The following is a 17773-nucleotide window of genomic DNA, read 5'->3' as shown; positions in this document are numbered from 1 at the left end:
ATAACTAGAATTGATCCATATTTAAGGCCCTCTTGATTATTAGAGTCAATTTTAGAAAAAAAATTAGGCTTTCAAGTGCACCTTATAGTGCGAAAAATCCAGTAAGTTACAATTATTACAAACTGGCAAAATAGTTGTTTGGTCATTAATTAAGAAAACGGGTTTTTATGTTTTTGCAGGTTCATCTTCAGGGCAGATACGCCTTGAATCATTTTAATTAAAGCTTCCAGGTTGTTTTGAGTGCTGTAGTTTCAGAACATGGACCAATGCTTGTGATGTTTTGTTCCGTTAGGTGGCCAAAACAGTCGCACAAAGGTTAAACACAGATCCCATGCTGCTGCAGTTCTTCAAGTCACAGGGGTAGGAGGCTTGTCTCAATCACACACACACACTCAATATTTTTGAATGAATTGATAACTGTATCTTTTTGAAATAAGAAATATTGCGTAACCTGTCCCCCCCTCCACCTGCGTTTTTGTTCTTTCCACTCTCTGCCACCTTCCCTCCTAACCTCTGTCTCCTCCTCCTCACTACCTTTCATTTCAAACCCCCCTCCTTGTCCTTCTATTGTCCTGTCCCCCCTCCCTCCCCCTGCCTGGTGGTGTTGTGGCCAGGTACAGGGACGGTCCAGGGAATCCTCTCAGACACAACTATGAGGGAACGCTGCGAGACCTGCTGCAGTTCTTCAAGCCTCGGCAGCCCAAGAAACTTTATTACCAGCAGGTAGGGAGGAGAGCTTCAAATAGTTATTTACACCATGGAAAGTAAATCTATAGATTTTTCTGCCATGATTCTTTTTTGAGATTTTCCACATAGCATTTAATGTACTCATTTGATTTTTTTTTTTTCTGTTTAATTAAAGGATCTTTTTAAAATATATTTTTGACCATCTTTGTTGATGAATCGTAGGCTTTTCATCTGCAGACATGAAGGGTCAAACATGAAGGGTCAAACAACAGCATTAATTGTTTCAAAGAAGACATTGGACGTTCATGCAAACCTTCTTTCTCTACAGCAGTGGTCCCCATATGCTGGGCCACAGACTTGTACCATCTGTGGGACAGTTTATAGAGAAGGGAACACTCAACTTACATTTTTCCTGTTTTTCTTTATAATCTGCTATTTTCTTTATTTTCCATAATAAAACTGAAGGAAGTTTTATTTTGGAAAACTAGTGGATTCCCTCCGCCACATCTGACTTATTCTTGATGTGTGTGAAGTCACTTGGTCATCTGTCAAAAATATATCCACTTCCTTGTTAAAGCGACTGCACCGACCACTAAAATTCATTTTTGCCGGGTCCTAGGTGTGTGCAAATTTTTGACTTTTCGTGCGTGTGGCGGGGGTCAAAGTTTTGCTCCAAGACGCAGAAATCTTTCAAACTGCTAAAAAACAATATGGTGACTGCTGCTGCGGGCCATAATTTTAAATTCTGTTTACAAATGTGGTGGAAACGCCAAACAAATGAGACTCAGCTCTTTAAATAAAATGTATTTTGTCTTTTCTGGTGTCTGCAGCTAAAGATGAAGATAACAGACTTTGAAAACAGGAGGAGTTTTAAATCCATATGGCTCAATAGCCAGTTCAGAGAGGAGGTAAACACACACACAAAAAAACACATAAGAAAACACACAAAACAACAGCTTCAAGTGGAGCATGTTTTTGTTGCAGGAGATCACCCTCTATCCTGACAAGCACGGCTGTGTGAGGGACCTTTTGGAAGAATGTAAAAAGGCAGTGGAGTTGTCTGAAAACAGCTCTGAGAAGCTCAGGTAACCAAGCCCTCTAAGTTTGGTGACATTTCAGTTTAATAGTGGCTCGTTGTTCATCTTTGTCTGTTCATATGCAGCTCCAACTTATAACCTTAACCTTGTACCTTCTATATACAATTCAAGACTTATTGCAAGTTAAACAAAGTTGAACTTTGACCAATAATTGCTGTTTGTATCCAGCGTGATTTATGACACAAAGTCTTTCATATATGGAAATAGAGCTGTGAAAGAAAAAGCCTGGAGAAAGATTTGTGATTTTCACAGCTTCAACATTTCGCATTAAGCCTCTTTTAACTGTAGGTGGCGGACATGCACTAGGAAATAGTAGAAAAAGAAGAAGCCCCTCCCTGCTTTTCCAGTCTGAACACCATGGGCCATACGCTTATTTAAGATCTCGCATTTAACACGTGGTCTTGGAAGTTTGTGGAGTAATTTGCAGTTTTCAGTGCGGGAGAAGGGATTGATCTTGCCTTTTTTTTTAAAAAAAAGGTTCAACAGTTTGTCCATTCTACTTGAATGTGGCATGTCTGCTAAAAATCAAGTTTTTAAAGTTCGAGTATTGTTCTTGAAGTTCCTCAACCATGTTCTTCCTGATTCTTCTTACTGAAAACACTCAGTCTGCAGTCTCCTAAAGACAAGACAGTGAATGTTCACAAACGCACCCCCTACTGACTATTTTAGGGGTAAAAAAGAACTATTTTTCAGTCACTTTTTTGAGCTGTAATTGGAAGACTCATTAAATTTCTAAATTTACTTTTGTGTTGACTCAAAACAAAAGCAAATTCCTAACTACAATTTATTTAAAAAAAATACGCTTTTCATTTTTTCAGTCGATATTAATTATTTAAAGAATTGTTTGCTTTTCTATTTTTCAACTTTTGTGTTGTTTTTTTTCATCTGCAGGCTGTTAGAGATAGTAAGCTATAAAATCATTGGGGTTCACCAGGAGGACGAGCTGCTAGAATGTTTATCTCCTGCTGCAAGCCGCACCTTCAGAATAGAGGTAAGAGTCCATGATGGACGTTGTTTTTGTTTGTAGACGGTTTTCCTCCGTCAGACTCTTCAGCAGCTACACTGGAATATTAGGCTGAGTCACTATTTTGTCTTTCCTCTCTCCACCACTAGAGGTCACTGTTGCTTCTTGTTTGACCAAACTTTGATTGCTTTGTTTTTTTGGACTGTACAGGTTTTCTTCTCACCACTCCCAACTTGTTTCTTTATTTCAGGAGATTCCCTTGGACCAGGTAGATTTGGACAAAGACACGGAAATTCTAATCCCTGTTGCCCACTTCCACAAGGAAGTCTTCGGCACATTTGGAATTCCCTTCTTGCTCAAGATCAGACAGGTACAACAGCAGCTACTGATGGAGTTAGGTTTCTTCCTGCTGTTTGTTTGATTTATACATCCTCTGTGCAGGGTGAGCCATTTCGGGAGGTGATGAGGAGGATCCAGACCATGCTGGACATCCAGGAGAAAGAGTTTGAAAAGGTGCATCATAATATTTTTGCTCAAATGGCTGTAAAATCTTTAAATGCCAAATGATCTCTGATTTGTTCTGAGTAACATGTCACAGGTTCTTAATAATCTTCAAAGATTGATAGGATAAGGCTGAAGTTACCTTGAGTGTTATCCTTTTCCTTCAGTTTTATAAATGAATAAATAAAATTCATTTATATAGCACTTTACAACTCTATGAGGGAGTAGTTTACTTTAACTCTGGACATGTCACCAGCGACACATGCTCTTTGACATTCTGTAACTCTTGGACCCGTAGACATGATCGTGAATCAGTTAATCCTGGTGCAGAGAAAAGTGGTTTTTCATTTCGGGTTTGTACCGTTATACAACATTTAAAAGACACTTAACTTCAACAGAATCATCTGATTTAAGTCGATTGCATAAGCACTTTACTTCTGTAAAGCACAAATCTGCTTTTCTCTGCTTCAGAATCCACTGGAATGATGTTAGTTGTCTAAACAGTTGAAGAGTTGCATTAGTCGAAAGAATGTCAATGCTGGAGCTAAATCTCTGTTGTTAAAGGGGGAAGAAGAAAAATAAAATGGAGCAATATATGATCAAAAGCAGAAAATAACATAAAATCAAGTGTTGTAATAGATTTGAGTGAAAATGTCTCTTTTGCATGTTTCCAGTTCAAATTTGCCATTGTGATGATGGGCCGGCATCAGTACATCAATGAAGATGAGTATGAGGTCAACCTGAAGGACTTTGAACCGCAGCCAGGTATTTGCTGACTCCACTGAGCTAATCAAATTAACATCTAAATTAATTTTTACTGAAATCTTTAATTTAAGATTAAAAATCTGCTTTGAGTTCATTTCTAGTATTTAAAAAACCTCCAAGTCCCCCTCAGATCATCTTTTGATCTACCGTATTTTCCGGACTATAAGTCGCAGCGGAGTATAAGTCGCACCAGTCCAAAAATGCATTATAAAGTAGAAAAAAACACAGAAAAGTTGCATTTTGACGGGAAATTTATTTGACAAAATCTGAGACCAAGATATAATAACTTGCACAAACTCATATGACACAATCATAGTAGACTGTTTATCTCATAATTTCACAGTAATTCTTTCTCAAACCTATTTATTTATTCTTTTCATGAAGCATCATGGGCCAACTAATACTGTTTTCATCCTGTATTTGTAGAAACAGTAGTCTTTTTTTTTATTGCATTTCTGAATCTATGGTAAATGGCGTATACTTATATTGCGCTTTCTACCTTCTTACCGAGGCCCAAAGCGCTTTACAGTCACAGTCCCATTCACCCATGCACACACACATTCACACACACATTCACACACTGGCGGCGGCTCCGCTGCCAAACACTGGCGCCAACCTCCCACCAGTGGCAAGGTGGGGTTCAGTGTCTGTGAAATCATTGGAAAATAAAAATATTATGTTTTTAGCCTTCAAGATCTTACTGTAAAAAAGGTTTGCTGATTCTCTGAGTCACTTAACATACTCTTAACACTTAACATACCTCATACATCAAATTGACCCAGGAACATCATCTCTGTTCCTCACAAATGAACATAACAGGAGGGTTAACAATGTATTTATTTCAATTTATTTCTAATATAAGTCGCTGCGGAGTATAAGTCGCACCTCTTGCCAAACAATGAAAAAAAGGGCGACTTTTAGTCCGGAAAATACGGTATTTTCAAAATGTTCTCAGTGTTCTTTTAATTATAATTATAATTTTGCTATTTTTTAACCAATCTTAATCTTTAATCTTAATTTTGTGAATTTATGTATTCCACCAGAAAAGTGCTACAAGAACACCAAAAACACAATTTTCATTGTCTTTAGTCTTTAGTTTTAGCTAAAGGGCGCATGTTTTTCCTTTAAAACAGATGCTGTTTCTTGAATATAAATAATTTTTGAATAATCTGTTGTTTTTTGCAGGTAACATGTCCCACCCGCGCCCCTGGTTAGGGTTGGATCATTTCAACAAAGCTCCAAAAAGAGGCCGCTACACCTACCTGGAGAAAGCAATCAAGATTCACAACTAAAGCAGCCTGTCTTACCTTCTACAGCCTCCTTCCTGCTTCCTTTCCTGCATAATCCAACCCCCCTAACCACAGACTGTAACCAACCGCGCACAATTGTGTGCGTGTGTGTGTGCGCGTGTGTGGTGCGTGCCAGAGATGATTTTTGGGTGTGCTTGCATACGGGTGGATTCATCACTTTCACACTCTGCCCTGGACACGTCGACGGCTCCACACCTGCACTGTCTTCAGTGATACATGGTCTCGCTGCAGCTGACGGATTATACTTCAACCACAAAATAAACGGCACCAACCACCTCCTGACTGTTCATTTTTGTTGTATATTTTTTTAAGGCCCCTCTCTTTCCCTCTCTGCCTTCCTGATTATGTTGGCTGCCTGCTTTTTTTGTTTCGTTTCTCCGTCTGTCCTGAAGTGGGAGAACACGGATTTTATGATAAACGAACTTAGAGGGAAATGGAACTGAGATGGAAGTTTTTGTTTTCTCACCTCACTCACCAGTTTATGTCCCCCTCTCAACTTTCACGTTATGAGCTATGGAGGAATGATTTTAAATAAAGTTGTTTAATGAGGAATCATACTGCTCTGTGCAGAGTTTAATTAAAAAAAGTTTGGTAGGACTAACTGATAAAAGATGTCATTTTTAAAGTTGTTTTTTTTTTTTTTTGGCAGAAGTGACACCCACTCAGGCTGCCTCAGTGCTGCAGTTTTGCAGCTTCTTAAGTTTCTGCTCTCATCCTGTAATACAACAGTATTTACACGTTTACACAAGTCTTTTACTTATGAGATTGGAAGAGAAATACGTCTTTGTGTTTTTTCCAGATGTGTACCAAAATAAAAGTAAAACATTTGACAAAAGGTTTCAAAATGAAATGCTTCATCATAAAGATTGGCACTTAAATCGGGATTTCTCAGGACTGGCAAATGTAATCTTTCGCTCACACATGCTCAGTCAGAGCCCCTTCCTTTTCCTAACTTCCTTTCCTCTCCTTTATTTTCCCTTTTTTCCCCCCAGTCATTCCTGTTGAACTCAAGCATGCACACAAGCTTCCATCTCCTAAGTCTGTCGCCCCCTGGTGGTTGTAAGCAGGAACTCCGCTGTGCTTGGGCAGAGCTTCAGCCCTGAAGGTTTGGGGATTTTTTTTCTTAGCCAAAACCAGCATTGTAAGGAACACTTAACACCTACATATGAGTTTGTTTCTTTTTATTTTAAAGCTCAGATGGAATGCAACCCCTTATAGCGCATAGGTGGCTCTGTAAAGACATTTAAGAATTGTATATTTAAAACTGAACGTGTAAAAATTAAAGAGAAAACAACATTCTTGTTGGGTACAGAAGGAGACAGGTGTTCATATTTTTTGTGTGTAGTTTTTTTTTTCTTTTTTTTGCGTTCCTAAAGTACCATTACAATTTTTTTCTGTTACATTTGAATTGTTTTCTTTCAGAAAGGAGCTGTGGTGGATTTTGTTTCAAGAAATAAAAAATATTTTAGCTCAAGGATGACCTGCAGAATCACAACCTTAATTTGATCTTTTCCAGTTTGAAATCTTCTGTGTAGCAGCAGTGTACGACAACTATTCCTGTATATTGCCTTTTTGCTGGAAAAATGTATGTTGAATAAAATTTTCTATAAAAATGCAAAATTTGACTTCTGTCTCCATATTTGGGCACAACTTGAAAAAGTGGGTTGGCAGTACCGCAAAGAAAGATTCAGATAAAAACTAAAACAATGCAGCACTAATTGGATATTTTAATACTTTTTCCATATAGAGTAGGATTTATTACAACATATTTATTCCAGGCCTAAACCTCCAAACATTTGTTGAATAGTTGGAACAAAGTTGGCACATGTACGGTAAATCATTAAAAACAGCAGAAAATGAGTTTTTATTAGAATCATATTTCTTAGGAGCAACAATGTTTTCAAATAATTATTCAATGCAAATAACGGAACTTCAGTTGCTTAGCAGGATCAAAGTATTTTGCAAGGTTTCTATCACACATTGTTGAGATAAAGAAAAAATGCATATTTATTTTCAGATTGATAAAACAGAAAAAGCATTTTTTTTCAAATAAAATGTTTTTTGTTTGCTTATTATTGCATGTCTCCCTGTAGTTCATCAAGTTATTATTAATGCTATGTATTCTGGTAGCTGTTAACAAATGTACAGTAATAAATCATGTTGATCTTCATTGTGATGAAGAAAACATCAGATTCCTCAAAAGAGTAGCTTTCTGGCTGACATCCAATAAATATTACACACATTTTATTTATTTTTTGTGTTGTGTTTCCTTCTTAGAACCAGAAAAAGAAACAAAAAATGTGTTTGTGCAAAAAATAAAGAAACTGTGGATGAGGCAGCTTTCCTCTGGTTTGCTTTAAACATGTCTCCCTGACAGGGGATTCAAACTAGTCTATGTACAAGGCCTTCATTCTAAATGTAAATATTGACAATGTAAGAGTTAAAAAACTATGAAAGTGCAAGTGGTGTTCTTTGACCCGTTTCCCCCGCAAGCACAATTGCTCTCAGTTTATTGGAAATCATATGGAGATTATTAAAAAAATTTTGGTTAATTACAGCGTCCATAAAAATAGGTTTATTTATATTTATCTGTCAGTGATGGAAGATGCTATTTCTGCTATTTTTTGGTGCTAAAGACAACATTTGCAGGTTATTTTTCTAATTTTCCTTTTGTCCTCCTCCCTGTCATTCACAGCATTTCTTCTTCTCGATGTGCAGGATCTTGTGGCAGTTGGGGCATGAGTGATAAACGTCTTTGAAGCTATTCATAAAGAACGGGATCAGGCAGCACAACAGAATCAACCTGCATCAAAGAGACACCAAAGATTAATTCAGTGAAACTAACATAGAAACATATTATAGACATGTTTGGGGGGGAAAAATCCAAACATAAGATTGTTTTTATCTTTAATGACTCAATTTTCCATTCAACTGAAGCACAATTTAGGCAAAATATCACATTAGAGACAATGGTCAGGAAATCAGTTGAAAGAAATAGAATTAACACTACATTTGCCCTTGGAAAAATAAAAAATATATAATTAAAAGTTATCAAAATCAATTATTTAAACCCTTGAAATATATTACTTCTAATAAGCAGACCCCTATTTTATTTTTATTTTATTTTAATGTTTTATGGTTACAAAACATTGCAAAACTGTTTCACTCTTTTATTTGTTTGAGGAAAATATCTTTACATGCATGTATACTACATTAGATATACTGTACTGGACGTTCAATAAATTACCGGAACATGTTCATTATAAAAGAAATTAATTCGAATAAAATCAATGGAACTAAGACAGGGGTCTGCAACCTTTAATAGTTAAAGAGCCTCTCAGGTCAATGTTTCACTTACAAAAACCAAAAAGGCAGCGACAAAATCTGATTTCATAATTTAGAAAAATTGGACTAGAATTTGTATCTATGTTATTATTAAATATTATTGTGAACATGAATATAAATATGAATAACCTGTTATTTTGGGGCATGTATAAAACAATAAACATGAAGAGAAAATAACCTTTTTTGAAACTGTGAAATAGTTCATAACTTTTGACAGAAGTTCTGCCTGTCAAAATAACCCTTGTGCTATCTTAGATGACCCCACCCTTGCATTTATGTGTTATTCCTCCCATGACAAAGGTGGAAAAAGGTGGAGAGGATTTCATGTAATCCATGGACACCAGTGAAGATCACCAATCATTAAAGAAAAAAGGTTCAGCGCACTGTCAAGTGGGTCTAGATGACCCAACTCCCAATGTTAAAGTGCCTAGGATAGCACAAGGGTTAGGAGACACCCTGTGTGACATAGGATCACCTCAATTCAGCACATGTAGCAAAGTGTAATGTCAGTGATTTGAAGAAAAAAAAAGTTTTCTTTTTTACACGAGATACAGAAATGGGTCTAAATTTTTTAGTTGACTTGTAATTAATTCTGTGAATAACTTAAATAAAGTTTAAAAAAACATTGTTACTCAGTTTTACTGAACTATTTACTTTGTAGATTACAGTTACTTTTTAAAATTAAAGCCTTTTTGTTTTTCTTTAATCAGAGAGCCACAAAGGAGGTGTAAAAGAGCCACGTGTAGCAGGTTGCAGACCCTTGAACTAAGAGACTATTATAAACATGGAGCCTCACAAAGCATTTTGGGTAAATGTTAACTGAAATATAACTTAGGATACTAAAACTTTTTTTTTTCCACCCCAATTTCAGTTTTTGATGTTGCAAACCTCTAAAAACCATGAATGGTTCACTATAAGTTTTTGTTTTATTATTCATATATATCTAAAGCATCATGACCATATTTTTCAAAGTGCCCATTCTTTTTCGGTTCCTTAACCACTTTTTGCCTGAATTTATTACCAGCTTTCAAGAAAATATTTGACATGTTTTGGCTTTCAAATAGATGCTAAATTAAGGTAATTTTGAGCAAAAGTGGCTTAAAACATATTTGCATCAAAAGACTTCAGGGGGTGAGGTCATGGAACACATCCTATATATATTTCTTTTGATTTAATGAGTTTCCTCAAATGGAATCTTTTTTTTTCTTGCTGGTGCCCAGGTTGACTCACCCGCAGCAGATGAAGAGTAAGCACATCAGCCAGGCATAGGTCCCTGCCTTGTAGTCCACGACAGTTTCGACCTGTCTCTCGCACTTAGGGCAGTTTGTCATGCCGGGAGAACGGCCCAAGCCCACATCGTATTTCGCATAATTTTTGTTGCCCTTTTCAGCTTCGAGATGAGACCCAGAGATTTCTTTTGTGGTTGTGAACCCTAACAGAAAGACAGAGAGACTTAAAGACAACGGCACGTTTTTTGACACCGAGGCTACACACGCTTTGGACCTTACTGTGTTTGTCGCTGATGATTGTAGGTTGAGGTTCCTGTTGAGACTCTGATGGAACATGGGTGAATGGGGTGTGGACATGGTACACCTTCACTCCACTGCCTGGACCAAACCATTAGGAAGAGGTCAATTGGAACAAGATAGAAGAGGAGCAGGATTTTTAGTGACACACTTATTAGGGATGACTGTAAATGTATGTGCGCACTTAGTTGTACCTTGTTCAAGGTATGAAGGAGGATCACTTGTTTCATTTGTATTCATAATGCTGGAGAAAGAAAGAGAAAAGAGAGAAAATGTTTTATGACACAAACGTAAGACTCTTTACAAATAAAAAAAACACATTTCTTCACATCTTTACATAAAATGTTAAGCAAAATATTGATTGTTAAATATTCCACTTCTTTATTTCAAATAAAATTAATCCCATGTACTGGTTAATTCGTGTTTCCAGGAAACTGGAGCTAAATTTCAGGTGAGGTCACAGCAATCGGTAGGCACCAACATAAACTTAAGAAAAAGATTTGTTAAAGGCACATTTTTGTTTCCCTTGAGTTCAAAGAAAGATAAAAATCTGCAGGTATTACAATGTACTCTCATGTTTGTTCATGCTTTGTGAAGGTAAATAATGGCTTTTCAGTGTGAAAAACTCATCTTTTTTCAACCTTTGTGCTGCAAAATGAACAATAAATAATGTGGAATTTAAATGTTGGGACAGAGAGCTCACATTCTGTCTTACGTTTCATAATTTTTGGGCAATCGATTCCTTTAAAAAGATTTATTTTGCTGTTTCGAAATAGATTTTTGCCCAACGGAAACATTGTAAATACTTATTTAAAAATTCCAAACTTGTGACTATAAAAAAAACAATCAAACAGTTTAAGAAAAATCGTTGTTGGATGAAAAACAAAAATGTACAAAAGTGCAGTAAAAGACATCATTATCTGGGTGGCAGCACTTCTTAGTTTAAAACTTTGGCAAGAAATTAAAAAAGAAATGATAGTAACATCTTTTGATTTTGAAAATCATAATCTTATCTGGATTACATTGATATTTTTGGGAAATTAAACTTTAAATTTGACTAATGAATATACTTTTGTGCTTTAAGCAGTTTGATGCTTTTATTTTTGAGGATAGGTATTAGTTTTAATGTTTGCAATGCATTCTTCATAATGTTTTTATTATCATCAACAGCTACATTTTTAATGATACACACACATATATATATATATATCTTTAGATATATAATTTAGATTAAAAAAAACTAAAACCTTCATCTGTCTTGGACATATGAGGCACAAGTTTAAACCTCCAAATAACGAAAAAGCGTAACAAGTGTCTACATTAATTTGCTTTTCAATGGTGACCACATTGGTTAAATTGTTTTTTTAGTAAATATTTTGTTCAAATGGTCTCAGATTAGATTCTAGGAATTTTAGGACTTTAGGACTTTCAGGACTTTTTACCTAAAAACTAAGACCAGAAAACGGTTCAGTCCTAACTTACACTAATTTGAGTAAAACAGTTCACAGTTTTTGGCGGCACGGTGGCGCAGTGGTTAGCGCTCTTGCCTCACAGCAAGAAGGCCTCCGGTTCAAGTCCCGGCTGGGGGACATGAAAAAACAACATCAATGGGGGACCTTTCTGTGTGGAGTTTGCATGTTCTCCCCGTGCATGTGTGGGTTTTCTCCGGGGTCTCCGGCTTCAACAAAACAGGCTTTATAGGTTAATTGGCAACTCTTAAAAATTGTCCCTAGGTGTGAGAGTGAATGGGTGTGTGTTTGTGGACATTCTACCCTGCGACAGACTGGCAACCTGTCCAGGTTGTCCCCTAACTTCTCCCACAAGTGGCCGGGATAGGCTCCGCCAGCCCCGTGACGCCGAAAGGGAAAAAACGGTCAAGATGATGAATGAGTTCTGAGTTTCAGACCAAACTATGAGCACTTCTAAAACGGACATGCATGAAAGCTGTCCCAGAGACGTTAGGGCCTTTATGAATAGCGTGCCAGGGTGCGGCCTCATCTCAGCACAGGTGGATGTGGTTTGGATCAGCCAAAGGTTACGGCTTTGTCCCTGTGTCATGGACAAGAAACAAAGGGCCGGTAAACACCCAAATGTTGGTGCAGGAATGCCACAGGGCTGCATTTTTCTCTGTGTGTCACAGATAAAGGTGTGGCACCCAAATGTGCTCAGGATGATCTGTGTAAAAGATGGAACAGCTCTACTGTTCTTCAGCTGCGCAGGTTCTGGACATGTTGTCTCATCTCTATAGGAAGCTTGACTGATGTGTTCTTCTTCTGTTGCAGTAACCATGACAACCAACATTTGATAATTGCCTAGGATAAAAACTAATTAGCAGATGAGTTGAAGAGGAAATGAGACTTACTGGCAGACTGAGAAGGAAGAAAGAAACTTACCAAGTAATGACCATAACTGCTGCGAAAGGAGCGTCTGTTTATTCCAGATACAAGAATGCCACTAGTAAAGAGGGTCTAAACGACTGTATTACCCGTACATGTTGTGTATTAAGCAACTAAATTTCTAAAAACTTTCCAACAGTTTAAATTTAAATTACTTTTATTTGTCTCAATAGATTCTACTAATTATCTCCATCCTTTTGATCTAAACTAGGACGTTTTGTAGAAACTAACTAAATGACCCAGTAAAAAAACTCAAAACGTAGAATTTTGATTATTAGAGTTGAATTCTTAAAATCCATAATATTCCTTTCTACTTCAAGACCTACTATTGATGCATAATCTCAATTTAGGAGACAAGATTTTCAACAATTCTTTTATATTTAATGCTCTGTTTTACTTAACTTGAAACTAATATGTACGACCTAAATTGGCAAAATCTGGCATCTGAAAAAAGAAATCTGAAAATTGCTGCTGTTTTTTTTTTTTACTCGATTACTGCGTGACCTGCTGACATCCTGAATCATCTAGCTAATGTTGGACGTGGGGATCGGGTGGGACGCTTGAAAAGTCCACCAGTCGCATTGCTGACATACTTGCAATCTCATGAGAAGGGGTGGAGTGAAGGATGGGTTAAAACAATGTGTTCTCTCTGAATGTGACATTAAATTTGGCATGTCGCCAATCCAGCTCATGGAAAAAAGAAAAAAAAGGAGTGGGGATAGGGGAAGCTGTAAGAACTGTAGTCAATCAGGTTTTTAGATGCTTAACTAGAAGGATTTCAAGTCAACAGGTGAACTAAAAGCTTGATCCTTCTGACAGTAATAATCGTCATGTGTACACATTAAAACACGTGGGTCAGTGTACGATTGTGGCATCCATATGTGCTCAATCCGATGGTTAAAGGCATTCAGGACTGATAAGATAAAGGAAAGACTAAAATACCACAAGACAGATCGCTCTCTCATCACTTTACCCGTTTTTCCAGTAATATTAATTTTAGTCAGGAGAGTACGTAACATTTTTTCATAACCCTTTCATAACACGACACATTTTCACCCCCTTAAGGGTTTAGCAGTAAATACTAAATCACAACATTTAGGATTATAAACTATTAGGTTTAAATGCTCCCCAAAATAATTTTTTGTGTGTTTTTGTAGATAAAACAAATTATTAAATTATTAATGTTTGTTTTGAACTCATTTTTTGTTTTTAAAATCAGTCACACGTCAGAGTGTAGTTGATCACATGTGTCCACATATATCTAAAAGTAAAAGTCCATGAAAAGATCCAACGTTTTTTTTGTCTGTTTCTCCTCAATGATGCTGTTTGGTTCAGTTTTCTTTTTAAAATTTAGGAAAGATTTTCAAGGGAAATCTATATGAGCCTTCAGTAAAACAATTAGTTAAAACTTAGGTTCAACAGGTTTTGTGCAAAAAACAATTTGGAAAAGCCATTTTTCTTCATAAACAAGAGCAAAAAGTTGAATATCTTCATTCATATCATACTCCTGCAGATGTCTTCTCTATAAATGAATGTCTCAGGCTTACCGTAGTGAAGTGTTGCGGTCTCGTATGGAGAGGTGCGTGGAAGCTGCTGCTGCTCACAATGACTTCTCACAGATTGGGAGTGATACTTCCACCTGTCTCACCTGTATCTCCAAAGGCCTTGGCAGTGCCCTCCCACAGCCCCACCCTTTTGAAAAACAATGAACAAGGCAGCAAAATGACTCAGCTTGTGGTGATGATGTCTATATCAGAACTCGCTCATATCTTCTGTTATAACTTTTTTTGTTTCTCTGAGATTATCAAAGGGAGTGGATCTATGTGTCACTTTCTCAGGAGAGAATAACCTGTTTCCTTCTAGTCAGTGTTGGCAAAGAACAAATCTGCTTAAAAGGTATTAAACAAACAAAACATTTAGATTCCAAAAATTGTTATTCAACCGTTTGTGCCTCAACTTATATGTATAGGTAACTAAGGCTGAAATTCCAATTCTCTGTCAACCCCACCCACCAAAAATCAAACTTTACCCATAGATTAAATTTTAGTGATAAGCATTATTGCTCCAGTTCACTTCACTTAGGATGGAATAATGGATAGTCAATTGCCCAAAAAAATAGTTCCTCCATGCAGACTAGCCCGATGTTGAGCCAATAGAAAAATGCATTAAATCAATTTACATCAGCTCCTGGATGCGCTTTCCTAAAAGTAACACTAGTTTTGGAGAATTGAATGTGATCATTTTCCTAAAATAATAGGCTGAAAACTCCACTGAACATTTTATGCAAAGGGTTTTTCTTTCTTTGTTCTTGTGTACTAGACATGAAGTAATGCCTAAAGGGGCATGGATATAATACCAACCTTCAGGCAACACATGCCCCTACAAATTACATGTTTGTGGGTGCAAGTTATTCAAGTTCAGTGACTTGCAATTAATATATGTTGATTTTTCCCTTCCAGATTGCCATGACCAGCCTGACATATCAAACTTGTGCCATTTCTTAGACCCAGTGTGATGAAAATTGTGTTTTTGGTGTTTTTAATATGTTCTTCTAGTCTTTTTCCCATGAAACGACATATATAAAGAAGATTAAAATTAAAACTGATTTTCTGAGTATGTCTTTATTCAAATTGCTGTGAATCAGGAGTGGACGAAAAAATGCCTTTGGAAAACGCCTGTAGCAGTGACGCAGGTACTGCAGTCGGTGAATCATGAACTCCCTGCTCCGCTTAACCCTTGTGCTGTCCTAGGTACTTTAACATTGGGAGTTGGGTGGTCTAGACCCACTAGACAGTGCGTTAAACCTTTATTCTTCAATGATTTGTGATCTTCACTGGTGTCCAAGTATTACATGAAATCTTTCCACCTTTATCCACCTTTGTCATGGTAGAGGGAACACGTCAATGTAAGGGTGGGGTCATCTAAGATAGCACAAGGGTTAATCTCAATGCATCCACTTACAGACAGATCCATTTCCCTTTATTTTCCTTGTCTGAGCTGGTAACTGGCTCTAAACTGTACTAGCTCTGATATTGCTTGCCATTTTTGTTGCACCTGTAATGTTAGGTTGGGGTTGTAAGGGGCTGTAAGCAAGCGGGAGAGTGAGTAGACAGATGGATGATGGGAAATGGGGGTAGGCTTACTCTGCACCAACAGTTCCACCCACAACTCAGAGAAAACTATGTCTTAGAAAACTAGAGGTTTAATTAGAGGTTTAATTTAGGCTAAAAATTGCATAATTATAAATAAAGACCACTTGATCACAAGATGATTGTAGTTTTGAAACACTAAAATAGTTTCACCTGTGGCTCACTTATGTGCTATCCAAGGCACTTTACACTACACTACAACATTTTCACTAAGTTGAGAGTGCTTTCCTCCCCCCCCTTTTCATTTCTGTTACCCTAAATCATTCATCTGAAGAATCTAAGGCGGTGCAAGAGAGTTTGGGTGTTGGCTCAGCTTGATGTCAACTGGGTGAGGTGATTGTGTGTTTTGATGGGCCAGACAAGCAACATTCTTAAAAACAAACCATCCCCAGCACTGTTTACCCTGGAGCTCTAAAAAGGCGGAGTGATGAAATCTTCAAATTAAATCCAAGTCGCATTTAAAAAGGTGAATTACTCAGTAGCTGAGTGGACAAAACAAGTTTTTTGGTTCATGGAAATACAATTTTTTACATTTCATTGTAGAATTGGTTGCTTCTCACTGTGCAGAAAAGCATGCTTTCTCCTATTATGTAAGTTTTGCTTTTTGAGTGGATTTGGCTTTTATCACTACAGTGTCTTCAGAAAAAAATCATAATGTGGTGCATGCTTCAAAAGTTTTGAAGAGGACAAGTTCCAGACACATTGCTGTTGCACCAGCAGCCCCATTGACCACACTATAGATGGAACTTTTCATTGTGCACAAAGTCTTCGTAAGGCTTCAAGAGTGTACAAAAGCAGTATTGTGTAATAGAGTGCAACAAATTCCTTCCTAGTGAGATGAGATACAGCAAACAGGAACAGTACTATAGATGAATTTACAGACAAAATCTGGAAGACTGCTATGTTTTCTTCTTATCTTTTATTTGATTTTGACATTGTGAAATGAATGAAGATTTATTAATAAGTCATCTAAAATTGAAGAGCACTGACACCTTAGAAATGTTTTATTATGTACTTCTTACATATTTATGGTTTACGGTTTACGGTTATTTCAGGACATTGATTTTCTAATAAAGCCTGAATCCAACTATTATTGAACACATGTTCATATGCTACACTTGCATTTTTTCCCTTCTTTTTCTTGTCCTTTAAGTGCCAGAATGAGAGTAAGTGTTTACAATACAAACAGTAGATACCCATCAGCAGCACAAATCTTTTTTGGCAATACCTGAGGAGGTGTGGGCGGAGTCACAGGTCCAGAAATAACCCGCGTCAGCCACTCTAAAATAAGTGATGAGAGGTCAATCTTTGTTTTTAGCGACACAACTTTCTTTGGTATCATTGCTTTTTTTTCTCACAAGCACCACAACTTTCATAGTTGAAATAGCATATTTTTAGGTGATTGACATAAAATCAGTGACTGTATATTTGTCTTATCGTCATTGAGCAATTGTTCCATTCCTGTGATGAATGTAAACAATTCTTTGCTTATTACTAAAAGTTAATTAGCTATTAGCATTAGTAAGAAGTGCAAATGGCATGACACATACGTGGGCCTATTTCAGGAATGTAACCAGGTTTCAACGAATTGCTTCTTTTTGCCAAATTTAGTTTCATAACAAGACAACATGACATTAATTTTGTGTTTAAAGGAGAAAACCTTAAATATATGATCAATTATTTGTCGTAAAATCAGTCTTTTGTGTTTTACTGTAAATGGCCCAAGTCCAATTTTGGAAATTGTTGGAAAAACTGAACCATGTGTCTGAGTTCACCCTCTGGTATGTCATGCGTCCTGCTGAGCGTGTTGACATTACTTCCAGCTCTCTGATGAACCAGTTTTTTCAGCTGCTGTTCTGTTAGTTGACACGCTTAAACTTTATTTTTTATTATAAAATAGTCACAAAAAGTTGTCCCCTTTGCTGTTGTGGTGCAAAAGAAAGCAGTAGATAGGTTTCTTTTTCTGTGCAAACAAATTTTCTTTGTGTCCGCTCCGCCAGGTTAGTTTTTAACACTTTTAATACTAAACAAAC

At 36.9% G+C, this 17773-nt stretch overlaps 2 protein-coding genes across 14 annotated transcripts in view; one reads left to right on the top strand and one right to left on the bottom strand.

Annotated features, from left to right (window-relative positions):
* The window catches only part of usp7 (ubiquitin specific peptidase 7 (herpes virus-associated)), a 28015-nt gene extending 21071 nt beyond the window's left edge, over nucleotides 1-6944 (top strand). For 8 of the 13 annotated variants that reach the window (XM_011478429.4, XM_004071752.5, XM_078951418.1 and 5 more), the window contains exons 23-31: nucleotides 293-360; nucleotides 615-723; nucleotides 1518-1595; nucleotides 1672-1772; nucleotides 2676-2775; nucleotides 2999-3118; nucleotides 3190-3261; nucleotides 3924-4014; nucleotides 5200-6944. In XM_011478429.4, the coding sequence (XP_011476731.1) occupies nucleotides 293-360; nucleotides 615-723; nucleotides 1518-1595; nucleotides 1672-1772; nucleotides 2676-2775; nucleotides 2999-3118; nucleotides 3190-3261; nucleotides 3924-4014; nucleotides 5200-5306 (846 nt within the window). In that variant the 3' untranslated portion in view covers nucleotides 5307-6944. The remainder of the gene's footprint in view (nucleotides 1-292; nucleotides 361-614; nucleotides 724-1517; nucleotides 1596-1671; nucleotides 1773-2675; nucleotides 2776-2998; nucleotides 3119-3189; nucleotides 3262-3923; nucleotides 4015-5199) is intronic. The other 5 variants (XM_011478430.4, XM_078951415.1, XM_078951421.1 and 2 more) reach the window with 1 other exon arrangement.
* Nucleotides 6945-7031: 87 nt separating this feature from the next.
* litafd (LITAF domain containing) lies at nucleotides 7032-14295 on the bottom strand. Its single transcript, XM_004071753.5, has 5 exons — nucleotides 14139-14295; nucleotides 10390-10439; nucleotides 10178-10276; nucleotides 9900-10101; nucleotides 7032-8127 (listed from the first exon to the last, which is right to left on the bottom strand). Exons 2-5 carry the CDS (start codon nucleotides 10433-10435, stop codon nucleotides 8010-8012), a joined length of 465 nt encoding a protein of 154 aa, XP_004071801.1. The 5' UTR covers nucleotides 10436-10439; nucleotides 14139-14295; the 3' UTR covers nucleotides 7032-8009.
* Between the last annotated feature and the right edge of the window lie 3478 nt (nucleotides 14296-17773).

This window comes from Oryzias latipes, chromosome 8 (genome assembly GCF_053564925.1).
Source record: "Oryzias latipes strain Hd-rR chromosome 8, Olatipes_Hd-rR_3.1".
Classification (NCBI taxonomy): domain Eukaryota; kingdom Metazoa; phylum Chordata; class Actinopteri; order Beloniformes; family Adrianichthyidae; genus Oryzias; species Oryzias latipes.
This window is presented reverse-complemented; position numbering and strand designations above follow the sequence as displayed.

Coding starts and splice junctions, on each gene's coding strand:
- litafd (XM_004071753.5), bottom strand. CDS start 10,435: ATGAATACAAATGAAACAAGTGATCCTCCTTCATACCTTGAACAAG. Junction 10,277..10,389: donor TCCTTCATACCTTGAACAAG/GTACAACTAAGT, acceptor GGTTTGGTCCAG/GCAGTGGAGTGAAGGTGTAC. Junction 8,128..9,899: donor TTACTCTTCATCTGCTGCGG/GTGAGTCAACCT, acceptor TCTTTGATGCAG/GTTGATTCTGTTGTGCTGCC.